An 18,357-nucleotide genomic window follows, 5' to 3' on the forward strand; every position below is an offset into this window, starting at 1 on the left:
ATTTTTCACAATCTGATGAGATGAAATAAGCACAAAGAATATAAACAAAGATACAAACAAATAAAAGAATTGCTACATAGAAGATTGGAATAGAATTTTAGGAGAGATCCCTGAAGTTCTCAAGTGTGACCTTCTAATCTAAGCTACAAAACTCAACATTAAAACAAAAGCAAATTTGCAAAGTTATTTTTTGTGGCATTACTTTTAAAAATGGTTATCTTACATCTAATTTTATGATTATGTGTTAATACTTCTAGATAGTATGAATACTCTTTTTAGTATGATTCTAATTTTTAAATTTCAATTTTTAATCTTATAAATTAATTAGCAAGATAGGAGGATTTCTAATAAGAAAAATTCAGTTTTTGATGGTACTTAGCAATCTCTCAAATATCACAAATTTTAAGGAATAGTTTTACACCTTTCTAATTTGAATCAACAATTTATTAATAGTTACTATAATTATAGTATAATAAGAACAGATAGTTGTATATTGCATAAATATTCACGACACTAGAATATGACTGTGGATTTGAACACATTTCTTTATTTTGTTTTGTGTTTCAGTTTGATTTCTTCACTTATAAAGTATCATGTAAGCTTTTTAAGTTTTTCTCTAGCTAAAATACATTAGAAATGTTTCTCTTTAGAGTTCTAGGTCCCCAATTATATTAAACAAAAATGCCAAATTTTTGCTTAAATGTTTAGTTTAAAAATTATAGCACTAGTTTTTATTTAATGTAAGACAATGATTTTCTTTTTTGAGAGAATAAAGAAATATAACATTAAATTTTATCAATGTAAGTGATAAGATCAGATCCAGTATAGGGACACTGACTTTACAAATAAATTTTTAGGACACATTTATTGCTGTTCAATGCCTTACTATTCCTCAGAATCCTGTATGGATTTAGAGGGTATATAAAATCTAATATGTAACAGCTTTCAAAGAAGATAAATTCTTCAGATAGATTCTGAAGCCCGTCTGTATATGCAATACCTTGCCCCTCATTACTACATGACACATGTAAAATTGATTTTGGCAATTATTAATTATGTATTCTTATTAAATTTTACTTTTTTTCTTTTTTTAGAAAGCAACTGCAGGATTCCCCAAATAGAAAAATACTTAATTGTTGAGCCCAAGAAAGAAAAATATAAAGTTGGAGATGTGTTGAAATTCTCCTGCAGAGAAGGATTAACAAGAGTTGGACCAGATTCAGTTCAGTGTTACTACTTTGGATGGTCCCCTAATTTTCCAACATGTAAAGGTGAGTGTTTATCCTACAATTGCTGAAGTAAGAATTAGAATTTTGGATAGCAACCTTTTTTTCCCCCTCTCTTAATTTTCTGTTGGCTTCCGGTGTATCTTTAACCGAATGCATTAAGCCAGAGATATACCTCATGAAGGACCTGTGCTGGGTAGTAGATACTTCAGGTTTCCTTATTTAAGAAATTAACCTCCAATTGTTTACTGAAATATGTGGTGGAAGTATCCACAGGTGTTTATAGGGTGTCTGACACTGGAGAGATATTTGTTACTTTTCTTTTTGCCTATAATTCTGCCATTAGTATTGGACATCTTTAATAGCATGGACCTAAACTCATTTCATTGATTGTGTCTAAACAATATTAAGCAACTTTTGGTCAATTCAAACACATGTATGGCTTAATCAGAGTTAAAATATGTTGATCAAGTGCTTGTCTCTTGTCTCAAATGATGATACTTAAAATTTTTTTTGATGAAATGTTGCCTGCAATATTAATATTAATATACTTGTACAGCCATATTTACTAATTGGTTTTAATACATCTTTAGAATATCTAGATCATTCGATATATTTTTTTGCTACTTTTCCCATTTGTCTGAACTACACTTTCAAAACTAAATTCAGGACTTTACTGAGGTTTTTAATCCACTCTTGAAGTTTCTTATGTTTATAGGATTATAAGGTAGTTAGAAAATATTTTTTGTGTGTTTAATTTTTTTATGTGTTACATCTAAGACATTTTGCTAATATCGGCTCACAAAGATGTTCTCTTATGTTTTCTAAAGTTTTAGGTTTTACATTTAGGTGTGTTTTTAGTTAATTTTTGTAATTGCGATATAAGTATGAGATATAATACTTATTACACAGCTCTGATTTGATTTGTATATGTATATCCAATTGTTCTACATCATTTGTAGAAAAAAACCAATCATTTCCTCCTGAATTGCCTTTTGTAGCTTTGTCAAAAATCAATTGTTGATAGTAGATGTGAGTCTATTTCTCAACTCCATTCTGGTTTTTTTTTTTTTCCATTAATCTTAATGCTCAAACCCAGTTTCTTAATTACTGTGGCTGTGTAATAAGTATTGAAATCACATCATGTTAGTCCTTCAAACTTTTCTTCTTTTTCGTTTTTTAAGCTATTCTAGGTTCTTTGCATGTCCGTGTGACTATTAGAATCAATTTGTCAATTTCTACAAAAAAACCTGCAGTGATTTTGATTGGGGTAATACTGGATCTATAAATCATCGGGGAGAATTGATATCTTAATAGTATCAAATCTTTGGATCTATATTTCTTCTTTTATTTGGGCCTTTAGTTTATAATGTTTTCTAATTTTCAGTTTGTCAGTTTTGCACATCTTTAGCCAGATTTATGTATTGAAATGTATTTTCAAGGCTGGAATATACTTCTAATAGGCTAGTTCAATATAAGTAATAGAACTGGGAAATGAATTTGTTGTAAACATCATTTTTTTGTTGCTTAAGAATGCTATAATAAATTATGTAATGAATAATAAATTGATTAAAGAAAAAATCTCTCCATTTTGGTGGATTTTTAAGTTATAAAATAGACACTGTTACCATAATTTACACAGTATTTCTACTGTAGAGCTAGTAAAATCGTGTGGTACACCTCCTCAACTCACCAATGGGGCAGTTAATGAAACAAAGAAAGAAAAATATGAACACGACGAAGTGGTGGACTATGTTTGCAACCCTGGATTTTTGATGAAGGGTCCTAATAAAATTCAGTGTGTGGATGGAATATGGACAACCTTGCCTCTATGTATTGGTAATGTATAAAAATCATGAATCTTCACACTTGATTAAATCAATACTTTTTGTTTGTATTCATATAACCACATAAATTGTATTTTAAAGATAAACACGTTTTTGTGAGATTTTTACAGAGGCCAGGACATGTGGAAATACACCTGGACTTGCTTATGGCTATGCTCTTGGGTCTTCTGCCCCTCCCTATCACCATGGAGATTCGCTGGAGTTCAATTGCAAAGAAACATTTACATTAACTGGATACAGATCAGTTACATGTGTTGGAGGAAAGTGGACCCAACTTCCTCAGTGTGTTGGTGAGAATAGCATTTCTTGATACACCCAAGCCTAACAATATTTTTGAAATTTAGAGATTGTGGAGATGTCAGGTCTTATAAAGAATTCAAACATTTGTGGTTTATAGTTCAATATGTATCTGCAGAGGAAAAATATAAACTAGCAATTGAATTTAGGAATCTTTCTGTCCCTGATGTTAACATCGTTTATAAGTGTGAAGCTAGGGCAGCCCTGATGGCCCAGCGGTTTGGCGCCGCCTTCAGCCTGGGGTGTGATCCTGGAGACCGGGAATCAAGTCCCACACCGGGCTCCCTGCGTGGAGCCTGCTTTTCCCTCTGCCTGTGTCTCTGCCTCTCTCTCTCTGTGTCTGTCATGAATAAATAAATAAAATCTTAAAAAAAAGTGTGAAGCTAAATTTTACTTGCAGGTGTGTGTGTGTGTGTGTGTGTGTGTGTAATTAACACATGAGTCCTAATTACCAGGAAATTATAACTATCTTTGCATAAATACCATTTTTGTTTTTATATGGCACTCTTTCTTCTTTCAGGCCCTGGGAAACAAAGAAATGAAGTTGAGAAAATACCCATTTGCTCTACTCCCATATGAATCTTGCCTCTCTCAAAGCTTCTAATGATGATTCCTCAGCCTGTTTCAAATGCAGCAAAAAGAAGTCCATGTGCTGGAGGGTGGGTGGGTAGCAGTCAGTAGTAGTGGAGGGAGGCAGCTGAAGGTGGCCCAGGAAAAAAAATTCTGATTCTCTAAAATCATCCCTTCCTTCAAGTCCCAACATGGAGAACCTTGGGGACTCTCTTTCGCTTTTCCCTTTAATGAGTTTTTTTCCAAGAGTTTTTCTGGGTTCTACATTCAGAGAGAGCCCTGGATGTCCAGTCTTATTTGTTCATCTGATTTCTAGACATTTATTAATCCCAGGAGAAGCTAGAGCTTAGACTCAGTCTCTGCATGAGAGCAGGGATTTCTACCCAATACTCAGAAGACTTGCTGACACAGGAGATATTTGATAGAAGTTTGTTAAATAGATCAATACATTTTATTGCTTAGGAACCCATTTTTGCTAAACACATTCCTGTCAAAGGGATTGCCAGGACCAAACCTCAGTTTTGTGTTCTTCTATCCCTCCAAATGATCTCACCTCATTTCTTTCATATGGAGGGAAAAAACCCAAGGTAGTCTTAGGTATGACAACTCTTAGCTTTTCATTATAACTTATGCTAAAACATCTGCTTTGGTGACTGCTTTCCCCTGCTGTGAGTTTGCCTTCTTAATGTGAATCCTCTACCTATACTAAATTTAATAGAACCTTTTCAACTATCTTAGGTTTAATTCAATTTTTCCCTCTCAATGTTTACTTTGACCTCCACTTTGACCTCCACTCTTTCTTTCATTCTTCTCCATCTGTTTATTTTCTTCTAATAAAGAAATCCTTTCAAGGATTGGACATGACAACCACCACCATCAGCCCTCCTGGCTGTAGATCTTCCTTCCATTACCTTCCGTTGAAGAATACCTTGTTTTATCTTCTTCAGCACTTTGGAACAATTCTAAAAATAGGACCAAGCCTTAGACCTCTAGTTTGTTTTGACTTCACTCTGTTCATCCTCACTGGACTCTGCTTTTTAAACCATTAACAAATACTGGCAAAGACCTACAAAGAGATTCTATCCACTTCTAAAAGGGCTCTCATTTTTATTGAATTATTAAAATAGGTAGCTATATGAAAAGCTTCTATAGTCCATGCATAACATATTGAAACAAGCAAAAATTTATTATTATGGCATCATAATATTATTGGATTATAAGATGATCAGGTAAAAAATAGCTTCTCAAAGATTCTAAGAGTATATACAGCAAACAGTTCATGCCTTTAAACAATCTATTTCTTTTTTGGGTGTATTTTAATTTATATATATATTTATAGTTGACATACAGTATTATGTTAGTTTTAGGTGTACAAGGTAAGGATTTGATATTTGTATACACGGTAAAATGATTGTGGTAAGTCTAGTTAGCATCCATTACCATACATAGTTACAGAATTTAATTTTCTTGTGATGATAACTTTCAAGATCTTTTTTTTTAACTTTCAAGATCTTTTTTTTTTTTTTGAAAGAGAGAGCGAGAGAAAGCATGCATGCAAGCAGGAATGGGGGGAGGGACTGAGGGAGAGGGAGAGAGACAATCTTGAGCAGGCTCCATGCCCAGCATGGAGCCCAAGGCAGAGCTAGAGCTCATGACCCTGAGATCATAACCTGAGCAGAAATCAAGAGTCAGACACTTAACCAACTGAGCTACCCAAGCACCCCTCAAGATCTACTTTCTTAGTAACTTAAAATTAGACAGCAAAGTACTGTTAACTATAGTCATTATGCTGTATATTACATCCCCATGATGTATTTATTTTATAACAGGAAGTTTGTAATCTTGACTCCCTTCACCCATTTCACTCACCTGCACCCCCATCTCTGGTATTTACCTATTTATTCTTTGTATCCATTAGCTTTTTTTTTTTTTTTTTTTTTTTTTTAGATTTCACATATAAGTAAATGATATGGTATTTATCTTTTTTTTTTATTTTTTAGGAACCTCCATACAGTTTTCCAAAGTGGCTGTGCCAATTTATATTCCCACCAGCAGTGCACAAGGGATTCCTTTTCTCCACATCCTCATCAACATTGTTATTTCTTGTTTTTTTGATAATAGTCAAAGATGTGAGGTATTATCTCATTGTGTGGTTTTGATTTGCATTTCCCTGATGATTAGGGATGTTGAACATCTTTTCATGTTGGCTGTCTGTATGTCTTCTTTGGAGATATGCCTCTTCAGAGCTCCTGGGTGCCTCAGTTGGTTAAGCATCTGACTCTTGATTTCAGCTCAGGTCATGATCTCAGGGTTGTGAGATTGAGCCCAGCGTCAGGCCATGAGCTGGGCATGGAGCTTGCTTAGGATCCTCTAGCTACCCCATCCCCTCAGCCCCTTCTCCTCCAGCAAACTTCAGTTTGTTTCCTATGATTAAGAGTCTCTTACAGTTGTCTTTCTCTTTGATTTCATCTTGTTTTATTTTTCCTCCCTTCCTCTATGGTCCTCTGTTTTGTTTCTTAAATTCCACATGAGTGAGATCATATGATAATTGTCTCTCTCTAATTGACTTACTTTGCTTAGCATTATACCTTCTAGTTCCATTCACATTGTTGCAAATGGCAAGATTTCATTTTTTTTGATGGCTGAGTAGTATTCCAGTGTGTGTGTGTGTGTGTGTGTGTGTGTGTGTGTGTGTGTGTGTAACACCTGTTCTTTACCCATTCATCTGTTGATGGACATCTGGGCTCTTTCCATAGTTTGACTATTGTGGACATTGCTGCTATAAACATCGGGGTGCGGGTGCCCCTTCGAATCATTACAGTTGTGTCTTTGGGGTAAGTCCCTAGTAGTGCAATTGCTGGGTCATAGGGTAGCTCTATTTTCAACTTTTTGAGGAACCTCCATAGTGTTTTCCAGAGTGACTGCACAAGTTTGCATTCCCACCAGCAGTTTACAAGAGTTCCCCTTTCTCCACATCCTCACCAACATCAGTCATTTCCTGACTTGTTAATAAGCCATTCCGACTGGTGTGAGGGAGGTATCTCATTGTGGTTTTGGTTTGTATTTCCCTGATGCTGAGTGATATGGAGGTTTTTTCTCATGTGTCTATTGGCCATTTGTATGTGTTCTTTGAAGAAATGCCTGTTTGTGTCGTCTGCCCATTTCTTGATTGGATTATTTGTTCTTTGGGTGTTGAGTTTGATAAATTCTTTATAGATTTTGGATATTAGCCCTTTATCTGACAAGACATTTGTAAATATCTTCTCCCATTCTGTCCATTGTCTTTGGTTTTGTCAACTGTTTGCTTTGCAAAAGCTTTTTATCTTGATCAAGTCCCAGTAGTTCATTCTTGCATTTGTTTCTTTTGCTTTTGGAGATGTGTCTAGCCAGAAGTTGCTGCAGCTGAGGTGAAAGAGGTTGCTGCCTGTGTTCTCCTCTAGGATTTTGATGGATTCCTGTCTCACAATTAGGTCTTGCATCCGTGTATGGTGTAAGGAAATGGTCCAGTTTCATCCTTCTGCATGTGTCTTCTGTTTTTGTGCTAGTGCCATGCTATCTTGATGATTACAGCCTTGTAACAGAGCTTGGAGTCTGGAATTGTGATGCGACCAGCTTTCTTTTATTTTCCAACATTCCTTTAGTTATTTGGGGACTTTTCTGGTTCCATATAAGTTTTGGGATTATTTGTTCCAGCTGTCTATAGCTATTTTTAATGTAGTAGCTGTTTTGATTTTTAAAATTAGTTTTTTCAAGGGAATGTTTTAATTTTACAGCAACAAATCACAGTGGGAAGTGTAAATTATCACAGTTATCTGGCAATGAGGTGGTTGAATTTGATCATAACACCAGCATAAGTTACAAATGTAGAAGAAGATTAGAGTACAAATACTCAGTCTGCATCAATGGAAGATGGGATCCTGAAGTAGCCTGCCCAGGTAATCTTTTATAATGTGTTCAAGAATTTTTTTGATTTCTTTCTAGCTTATAAAAGAATGATCTTTGTGTCTTAAAAAATCAGCTATTTGTTATTACAAATAATTTTCAATCTGGAAGGCAATTTAAAAATAACCAAAACACTGTTTCCAAATATTGATTGTATCATGTATATTAGTCAGCTATGTAACAAACCACCTAGAAACTTGGCTTTAAGTTAACATCTGGGCAGTAGATGTACTCATTACTATTGGAACACCATTGCTTTTAAGTCCTTTTATTATACACAAATGTGCCTATGCCTATACTTATGCCTGTAATTAGTGTGTATTTATGTATCTATCTATATATCCACTTATGTATCTACACGTGTTTGTGTGCATGTATCTCTCTAATCATCTATTAATTTATGTGTTTGTCTATATTGAAGGCTCTGCATCCTATTAAACGCTACCAATTCCAATTGAATAGTACAGGCATTATTCCAGTGTTCCACTTTTCACATTTTGTATCTCTCTTCTTTCTCTGTAGGACACCTTATATCACCATCCTCAATATTTTAACCAATTTTCTCAAGCCTAGAATACGTAGAAAGTAGTGTCATACCAGTACAAAAACCCAATCTACTATCAACAATTCAACATATTTTTAGTTTTCTTAAAAAAGGAAATAAATATTTGCATGCAATGAAGCTTTGCATGCAATGAAGCATACATACATGCTCTATATTAACTCTAGAAGCTTTATAGATGTAGCATTTATATTTAGGTATATCATCCATCTTATATTTTTGAGTTTGATGTAAAAGAGGGTTTGATTTAAAAATATATCTATAGATACAACTTCTAGCAATATGTGTGGAAAAGACTTTGACATCAAAATCTGTCACCTATGTAAGTATTGATCTATTTCTAGACTATCAGCCCATGTATCCATTTATCTATCTCTATTCCTGCCACATTACCTTGGTAACCATAGCTTTACAATAAGTCTTGAAGTCTGATTTGTATTCTTCAATTATGTTCTTGCTATTCAAAATTGTTTAGTTATTCTGATCTTTTCACTTCCATAAAAATTTCAGAGAAATGAAATGGGTAGTTAATATTAGAAATAACAGAAAATACTTTCCATAAAATGACTGATAGTGTACATTGAAATCTATGGGATACAGCAAACGCAAAGTTATCTATAGCTTTAAACCATGCATTATTAAACAAGGAGCATAATAAAAGCAATAGGAATTACCATCTAGAATTGAGAAAAGAACATGCACCCAAAGAACTTGGAAGGAATGAACAATTAAAGCATAAATTGTTATAACAAGCTAAAAAAAAGCATAAACATCTGGTTTACAGAATAATAAAACTTTTAGAGAAATTTGGTAAATACATTAACCTCTGGCAAGACTTATCAAGTGGAAGTACAAGTTTATATTATTAGGACAAAAAATGGTTAAATATCAGACACAGAAGAGAATACATTGAAAAAATCTGCCAAGATACTTAAATATAACAAAAAATATTTTAAAAATATTTTATTTATTTATTTGAGAGAGAGAGCGAAAGCATGGGGTGGGGGGACTAAAGAGGAGGAGGGATAGAAGGAGAGAAGCAGACTCCCTGATGAGCAGGGAGCCTGACTTGGGGGTCGATCCCAGGACCCTGGGGTCATGACTTAAGCCGAAGACAGATGTTTAACTGACTGAGTCACTCAGGTATCCCAAGGAAACATATTTTTGATGCAATATAGTAGCATGAGTGAAGTTTACTCAAATATTTCCCTGAATTGAATATAAAATGTAGATAACTGAAAGGATTTAAAAGATTTCCAAGTGTATACTCACAGAAAACTTTTTAAAAAATATTTTTATGATTTGTTTATTTATGAGAGACACACAGAGAGACAGAGACATAGGCAGAGGGAGAAGCAGGCTCCCTGTAGGGAGCCTGAAATGGGACTTGATCCCAGGACCCCAGGATCATGACCTGAGCCAAAGGCAAACACTCAACAACTGAGCCATCCAGGTACCCCTCACAGAAAACTTTTTTTAAAAAAGATTTTATTTGTTTATTCATGAGAGACGAGAGAGAGACAGAGAGATAGAGGGAGAAGCAGGCTCCTCATAGGGAGCCCGATGCGGGACTCAATCCCCAGACCAAGATCATACCCTGAGCCAAAGACAGATGCTTAACCTCTGAGCCACCCAGTTGCCTCTCACAGAAAGCTTTTAATGAAATAAAGATATGGTGTTACAGGAGAAAGCAAAATCAAGAAATCAGAGAGAGAGATCCAAAAGTTTCTAGGTCTAGTCATCAAGAGTCTTCTCTCAGTTGAACAGCGCCCACTTTGCCTTCTAATTATTGACTGCCCAGATATATCTGGGGTGTCAGTTTTATGGGAGGTCAGACAGTAGTTTACAGAGAGGTCTTTTATATCCCACTGGTTGTGTAACTAAGGGCAGGCTGTCTAATCCATTAAACTGTTCATTAGTCTAAATATCTTTAAACAGCATGGGCAAGCTAGTGAATGGTACCTCCAGGGGAGCTTTGGATTTTAAGCAATGCATTAAGTCACTTAGTGAACATATTTCATTCTTATCTGGGTCAAGAATTTGTATCAAATCAATTGATCATTAACTAAATGTAACTCTTCCTGCAGCTTAATGATCCTCCTTTGGTAGACTATCTTATGATAGTTGAGATTTTTTTTTAAAGATTTCATTTATCTATTCATGAGAGACACACACAGAGAGAGACAGAGACATAGGCAGAGGGAGAAGCAGGCTCCCTGCAAGGAGCCCAGTGTGGGACTCGATCCTGGGTCCTAAGATCATGCCCTGAGCTAAGGCAGACACTTAACCCCTGAGCCACTCAGGCTTTAATCCAGTACCAACCCATTTGATTCTGGATATCTGTAAAAAATATCTTGATATCAATCTTTATTTAATGCCTGATACTGCATAATTCAGCTAGAACATCCTAATGGTTAGAAAGAATTAAAAGAGATTTTATATAAACTATTCAAGATTGATTACAGAAAGAATAAAAGGAGGAAAGTACAAAGAAAGCCATGAGAATAAGCCAAACATGATATACTGTACAAGCTGAAGAGTATGACATATTTGTTTAAATATTTTATTTATTTATTTATTTAAGACAGAGAGAGAGAGAGAGAGAGAGGGAGAGAGGGAGAAGCAGGCTCCATGCAGGGAGCCCGATGTGGGACCTGATCCCAGGTCTCCAGGATCAGGCCCTGGGGTGAAGGTGGCGATAAACCACTGGAGCCACCTGGGCTGCCCGAGTATCACATATTTAAATCCAGAACATGCCCTTATAATTTGATCATTTATGATTACATCACTTTGAATTTTCTGTTTAATTATCCCTTTGATATTTTTAACTTATGGTTTTTAATCAAGAAATCTAATTTGAATTTTTTAGAGCTACAGACACAGTCATGTCCACCACCACCTCAGATTCCCAATGCTCAAGATATGACAACCACAGTGAATTACCAGGATGGAGGAAAAATATCCATTCTCTGTCAAGAAGATTATGTAATTCAGGATTCAGAAGAAGTTGTGTGTAAGGGTGGAAGATGGCAGTCAATACCACGCTGTGTTGGTCAGTAATGCAGTGTTTGCTTTATCATGTCCTTTCAAATGAAGTTAACACTCCCATGTGCTTTCTGTAATTGAACAAGAGGAAGCCTTTCTCTATATTCCACTTTATCTTGAAACAGTGAATTACAATCTAGGTCCAGATATCAATCAGCATTCTTTCACTGCTTCTGTGAAATGAACACAGACAAGAACTTTGAGTTCCTATGTAGACATGAGATAAAATTTCCTTTTATGCCTATTTTGCTCCTTATGATGAGCAAGACAAGAATGAGGGGTATATTGAACAAGACATTACGTTAGTAGCATCCATATTATGGAGATGTATATCCTTGCAGGTTTCAAATACTTTCAGTTTTAAATGAATAAGTTCAAATTGTCCTTATTTTAAAATCTCAAGTGGTATTTGATTGTACTTTTCCATGTAGGCATTGTATTTGTGCTTGACTCTTTGATCTCTGTTCTTCATATAGAAAAGATTCCATGTTCTCAACCACCTCATATAGAACATGGAATCATGAGAGCATCTAATTCTTCAGAAGAAAGGGAAGAAACCTTTAATTCCAGCCTTTATGTCCATGGCACTAAATTAAGTTATATTTGCAAAGATGGTTTCAGGATATCTGGAGAAGATGGGATAACATGCTACATGGGAAAATGGAGTTCTCCACCTCGCTGTGTAGGTGAGGACAGTATGCAAAGTAAAATCCTATCTTCAATACAATTAAATGTAATCAATTGTCATAAAAGTCATGAGACTGAATCCTTTAAGTTTCTAAATATATAAAATCACTTATATCTAAATACTTAAAATCATTTTTATGTATTTTACTTAACCCACTTTTTTGCATTATCAAATCAGTCCTATTTTTGTTAATTTTATTGTTCATTATAGAATCACTTTTAATTATGGTATTAAAAAAATTGAAACTAGAAATATAGTGACACTAAGTCTACATGATTAGGTATACTAAGTCTACCTATTCATATAAGTTTACCTTTCACATTCTCTTCTTGTGAGTTGTATTGCTTGGTTTGCCAGGAGGTTTTTTAAAAAAAATTCTTGTTTTTCCTACAATATCTCCTCTGATTTCTTACAATGTATGGTATTTTTCTTAAGATAATTAATTCTCAGTGCTTTTCCTTTTATTACTCATCATTGGTTTGGGAAGCATTGAAAGTCTCTTTCATGAATATTGACATTTCTAGTTTCAAGTTCTTGCTCAGGTCGGTAGCTGGACACAACCAGAGTACTGGTTTTAGGAAGCATTTGTATGTCTTTTCTGTGATATGATCATAGCTCCTATGTAATCATCTCTTTTTATTTTATCTTTTTAAAAAGATTTTATTTATTTATTCATGAGAGAGAGAGAGAGAGAGAGAGAGAGGCAGAGACACAGGTGGAGGGAGAAGCAGGCTCCATGCCGGGAGCCTGTCGGGGGACTCGATCCTGGGACTCCAGTTCGGCGCCCTGGGCCAAAGGCAGGTGCTAAACCGCTGAGCCACCCAGGGATCCCCTTTATTTTATCTTTTAAAAGATTTTGTTTATTTGACAGAGAGAGCGAGCACGAGAACACAAACAGGGGGAGCAGCAGAGGGAGAGGGAGAAGGAGGCTCCCCGCTGAGCAGGGAGCCTGATATGGGGCTTGATCCTAGGACCCTGGAATTGTGACCTGAGTCAAAAGCAGAGGCTTAACCAACTGAGGAACCCAGGCACCCCAATAATTTCTTTTTAAGTAAAACTACAAAATATAACAACCGATACATAAAATTAAATTTCAGAGTTTGTTAAACATGGAGTAATTTTTTTCATTTTTTTTTAGAGGACTTCCTTGTTAGCTACCATATTTGATTATGCATGATAGTCTACCTCACATATTAGGTAGTTACCAGTATGGAGTAAGAAGTCACAGCTGTGCTGAGGGTTTTGGGATTAATGGACTGCATTTGTAAAATACTTAGGAGAAAAATGGTCCCATCCACCAGAATGCATGAATATAGTGCCTTTAGTTTTACCCTAGGCTGATGAATATTCTTAGTTCAGAGCCTAAATGGTACAAATATGAAGCTAGGCAGTAATACTAGACTTTACTGGTATCTCTGGAAAGTTTTGGATTCTGGTAGAGAATTAGCCCTAATAATAAAAGGTTAGCAACATGAGCCAAATTATTTCACTTTCATGTCATCTTATGTGCACTTAGGATAACTTCTGATACACATTCTCAGTCTTCTATTCTATGTTACTGTATCACAGCTCCTCAATCACATCATGGCTCAATTTACTGTTAGTTACATCCTTATTCATATATGATTTTCTAAGATATTTGACATAATTAAAGGAAGCAGATTTTGACAGAAGCAAAATGAGAAATACATGCATTAGGCAGATGGCTCATATGGGCAAAAAAGAATTCAAATGTAAGAAGTATGATCTCAAGCATTACATGTGTCCGTATTTCTTGGCCGTATTTCTTTAGGCTTTTTATATCACCATCACCCTGTTATACTTTAGGTAAACATAGAACCCTTCACTAAACTCTACTCCTGAAACCAATATTACACTTTATGTTAACTAACTAGAATTTAAATTAAAAACTTAAAGAGGAAACAAAACAAGAAGAACCACTTAATTTAATTAAGTCAAGACTTCTAACATATTTTTTTCAAGTTATAAGAAAAACTTTGTACAGTATTGACTGGTTTGATATGTACCTGTTATTTTAGATTATAGTTATTGGCCATTCTGTGTTCTTAAAGATTTACTGAATAAGTACCTATTATTTTTCTTTCAGAAATTTATTGTTCTAGTTTACCTATGAGTAGGATGCTACACTCATAGGCCCAAAGAAGGAATCATACAGATCAGGAGAAAAAGTGATTTATAAATGTCCAAAATAGGCTGTCTGGGTGGCTCAGTTGGTTAAGCATCTGCCTTCAGCTCAAGTGATGATCCCAAGCCCCTGGAATCCAGGCCCACATTGGACACTGCCCAGTGGGGAGTCTGCTTCTCCCTCTGTCCCTCCCCCTGCTTGTGCTCTCTCCCTGTCTCTCTCAAATAAATAAATAAAATCTTAAAAATTTTTTCACAATATTACCAATTGGATTGGATCCAATATTGTACAGTGTATTAAGAACCACTGGATAGGAAGGACAATATGCAGAGGTACTTTAATGAAATCTATTAAAGTATTTAAGAATAAAATATAGAATTACCTCTATCATCATTAAAAAATGGACATAGATGATTTTTTTTTAGGCCAGAACAAAGACATTTTATGCCTTAGCATAAAGGAATGAGATTGTATACTCACTGGTTAATCTTATAACCCAGTGATTCTCAAAGTGATCTCTGGAATGGCAGCACCAGCATCTTTTGAGAAATTGATAGAAATGCAAATGCAAATTTTCAGGTTCATTCAGACCTATTGAGCAAAAAACCTGGGTCATGCAATCTAAAAATGACTTAATAATTCCCAAGGGATTTGATGTACACTCTAGTTTAGGGGCCACAGCTATAGCTAATTGCACTTTACATCTACCTGAATCTCAGTGATGAATTACATAATACTCATTACAGTGTCCTTAAGCATTAGCCAAAAAAAATCATTGGAGAGTATTTTTATAAATTATGTTTTTGATTTTCTGTTATTTTTCCATATCTCCTGTTTGGATCTTCAACAAATCATCTTCATCCTTCAACTATACAGTATTCTTCAAAGTGTGTTAATTCTTGATTTATTCTCTAAGGAAGTATCTACTCTGTTTATTTTTTTAAGAGCCTAAAATTATCTTCATAAATATATGACTATAAGCCAAAATTTGATGTCAAATAATATTTTTATTATGATTTGCTTGTGGCTTATAAATTGATATGATTTGTAATATTGATTTTACTAAACTCATGGGGAAAAATCCTTAAAACTCTTATTTTCATAGAAGCTTAAATCTTTTTTCTTTTAAAGATTTTATTTATTTATTCATGAGAGACACAGACAGAGAGGCAGAGACATAGTCAGAGGGATAAGCAGACTCCCTGCAGGGAACCCAGTGTAGGACTCAATCCCAGGATTTAAGGATCATGACCTGACCAAAGGCAGACTCTCAACCACTGAGCCACCCAGGCATCCCTAAACATTTTTTTAAGGATTTTATTTATTTATTCATGAGAAACACACACACACACACACACACACACACACACACACACAGTGAGAGAGAGAGAGAGAGAGAGAGAGAGAGAGAGAGAGAGGCAGAGACACAGGCAGAGGGAGAAGCAGGCTCCATGCAGGGATCCTGATGTGGGACGCAATCCTGGATCCCAGGATCACACCTGAGCCAAAGGCAGATGATCAATGGCTGAGTTACCCAGGTGTCCCCTAAAAATTTTTTTTATTGTTATATTTCTCAATTCTGTATTTCCTACAGGATTTTAAAAAACCATTGTCAAATAATTCCAAGATCTATGTCATCTCAGTGTGTGGTCTTCTGTTGATTTTCTTTCCCTTTTTAGATATTTCTGGTCCTTGGTATGATGAATGATTTTCAGTTATATTCTGGACATTTTGGGTATTGTGTTTTAAGACTTTGGATTTTACTGAAGTCTTTTATTTATCAGTCCCCCATTACTGCCATGCAGGGTACAAGTCCATGTTCATCATCTGGCCCCTGTGGATCAAGGTGGGGAGAGAAGTTGTTTTAGGTTTCTCCTATGATGTTTTTCTGAAGTAACTGAAGTATTGTAAAAAAATGTTTGTTTTCCTAGGTTACTCCTTTCCCAAGTCTTTGTCTAAAGAGATAAAAAGGAGGGGCGCCTAGGTGACTCAGTCTGTTAAGTGGCTGCCTTTGGCTCAGATCATGATCTTTGAGTCCTGGGATTGAGCCCCATGTCAGGCTCTCTGCTCAGCAGGGAGTCTGCTTCTCCCCTCCTCCTCACCCTGCTTGTGCTCTCTTTCTCTCAAATAAATAAAATCTTAAAAAGAAATAGAGACAAAGGGAATTCTTGGGACATATATATATATATATTTTTTTTGTCTGAATTTGGTATTATTTTTGGATTGCAGTTTTCTTCAGTGCCTAGTCCAGGATCCATAGAAGGCAAAATGAAAACCCAGATAACTCACTGCAGTGTGATTCCTTGAATTCTGAGGTCCTTGAAAGATTGACTTATCTATATCTTTCATAGTCTCTTATGTTGGATTTTACAATATGTTTAGGATTTTTAGTTATACTTAGCAGAAGGAATAAGCAGAAATGTTTGTACCTCAAGTTGTCCAGAACAGGAAGCCAGCAGTTCCCTTTCACATTATACAGATGTGTAATTTTTTGACTTTTATTAAAGAAGTTGATGTTTATTTTATAATAAAAATGAAAATCAATAAACAACGACTAGGGATCCAATAGACACTGCAGTATGTTGTATATAACAAGAAAGTTTCTTTGTTTGAAATAACTATCCATCTATCCAGCATTTATTTACTAAGAAAAACATTTTTAATATCACAGTGCTGCGAAGCAGATATATTTGTTAATGCTTTCTGTGTGCTTTCATGTAGGATAAAAAGGGCTTAAAAGTGTGATTCTGATTAAGTGATTAAAATTTCATTAGTCATTTATGTCAGCAGAAATTACAATTGTTGATATTAAGTATTGTACTATGCTTTTATTGTTTCATTTTAACCTGTTTTTCTTTGACTTTTCAATAAATCTAATCATGTCTTTTAGAGTCTGAAAGAAAATGTGGGCCCCCTCCACCTATTGCCAATGGAGAAATCATTTCATGGCCATTACCAGTATATGCTCCAGGATCATCAGTTGAGTATAAATGCCAGGACTTGTATACACTTCGGGGAAACAGGAATATAATATGTAGTAACGGACAGTGGTCGGAAGCACCGAAATGCTTAGGTAAATATTTAATGTTCTTATGGATCCTGGGAAAATAAGTGTAATGAATATGAGGTTTTGCTATTTATAATAGAATTTTCATGGGTTAACATACATTCTGTTGAATGCTTGACTACCAAATATTAATATGTGAGGAAATAAAATTTGAAAAATTCTTGTTCAAGAAGCAAAATAGTCTTTAATGAAAGCTCTTTATGTGATAATTGACATTATGGATCTTTGATTATAACATTTAATTATCAGAGACTAAACACATACCTCATCTTTACATTCTTAATTGTTTAAAATGATTTAAATCTCATGATGGATTTTTCAATCAGTTGGCATAGAAAAGATTTTGAGAATGAAGCCCTCAACCAGTGTGGAAGATTCCACTTGAAAGTCCAAAATTCTGGGGAAAACATTTATTTACTACTTAATGTTTTATGTTTATTTTTGTACTTTCAGGCCCCTGTGTGACATCAGAAGAAATCATGAGAACACATAAAATACAGTTACGGTGGACTGACAAAAAACGACTTTATTTAAAAATAGGGGACATTGTTGAATTTCTGTGTATGTATGGATATAATAGAAAGACACCAGCGTATACATTCCGAGCAAGCTGTCAGGAAGGGAACCTGGTGTATCCTGTTTGTGGATAAAACAGTGGTTAAAATGCAGTCCTAAAATTAAAATATGTGCATTTATTCAGAAGTTTTCATTATTAATCCAATTCTCAGTTTATTTTTTATTCATGTTAGAATATGTATTAATATTATATGGAAGGTATAATTATAAGAGACAAATGAATCACTTCTTAAAAGTGTCACATTAGGGGCACCTGAGTGGCTCAGTTGGTTGAGCATATGCCTTTGGCTCAGGTCATGATTTTGGGGTCCTGGGATCCAGTCCTGCATCAGGCTCCCCGCAGTAAGCCTCCTTTCCCTCTGCCTATGTCTCTGTCTCTCTCAGTATGTCC

The 18,357-nt window shown here is 35.1% G+C and overlaps 1 protein-coding gene across 1 annotated transcript in view; it reads left to right on the forward strand.

Annotated features, from left to right (window-relative positions):
• The window catches only part of LOC121471541 (complement factor H-like), a 35,103-nt gene extending 17,018 nt beyond the window's left edge, over nucleotides 1-18,085 (forward strand). Inside the window, exons 3-10 of the mRNA XM_041722349.1 lie at nucleotides 1,095-1,271; nucleotides 2,883-3,065; nucleotides 3,184-3,363; nucleotides 7,714-7,875; nucleotides 11,314-11,496; nucleotides 11,966-12,175; nucleotides 17,214-17,396; nucleotides 17,844-18,085. Of these exons, the coding sequence (XP_041578283.1) occupies nucleotides 1,095-1,271; nucleotides 2,883-3,065; nucleotides 3,184-3,363; nucleotides 7,714-7,875; nucleotides 11,314-11,496; nucleotides 11,966-12,175; nucleotides 17,214-17,396; nucleotides 17,844-18,040 (1,475 nt within the window). The 3' untranslated portion in view covers nucleotides 18,041-18,085. The remainder of the gene's footprint in view (nucleotides 1-1,094; nucleotides 1,272-2,882; nucleotides 3,066-3,183; nucleotides 3,364-7,713; nucleotides 7,876-11,313; nucleotides 11,497-11,965; nucleotides 12,176-17,213; nucleotides 17,397-17,843) is intronic.
• Nucleotides 18,086-18,357: the final 272 nt, after the last annotated feature.

The sequence above is a fragment of the Vulpes lagopus genome, chromosome 1, assembly GCF_018345385.1.
Source record: "Vulpes lagopus strain Blue_001 chromosome 1, ASM1834538v1, whole genome shotgun sequence".
NCBI lineage: Eukaryota > Metazoa > Chordata > Mammalia > Carnivora > Canidae > Vulpes > Vulpes lagopus.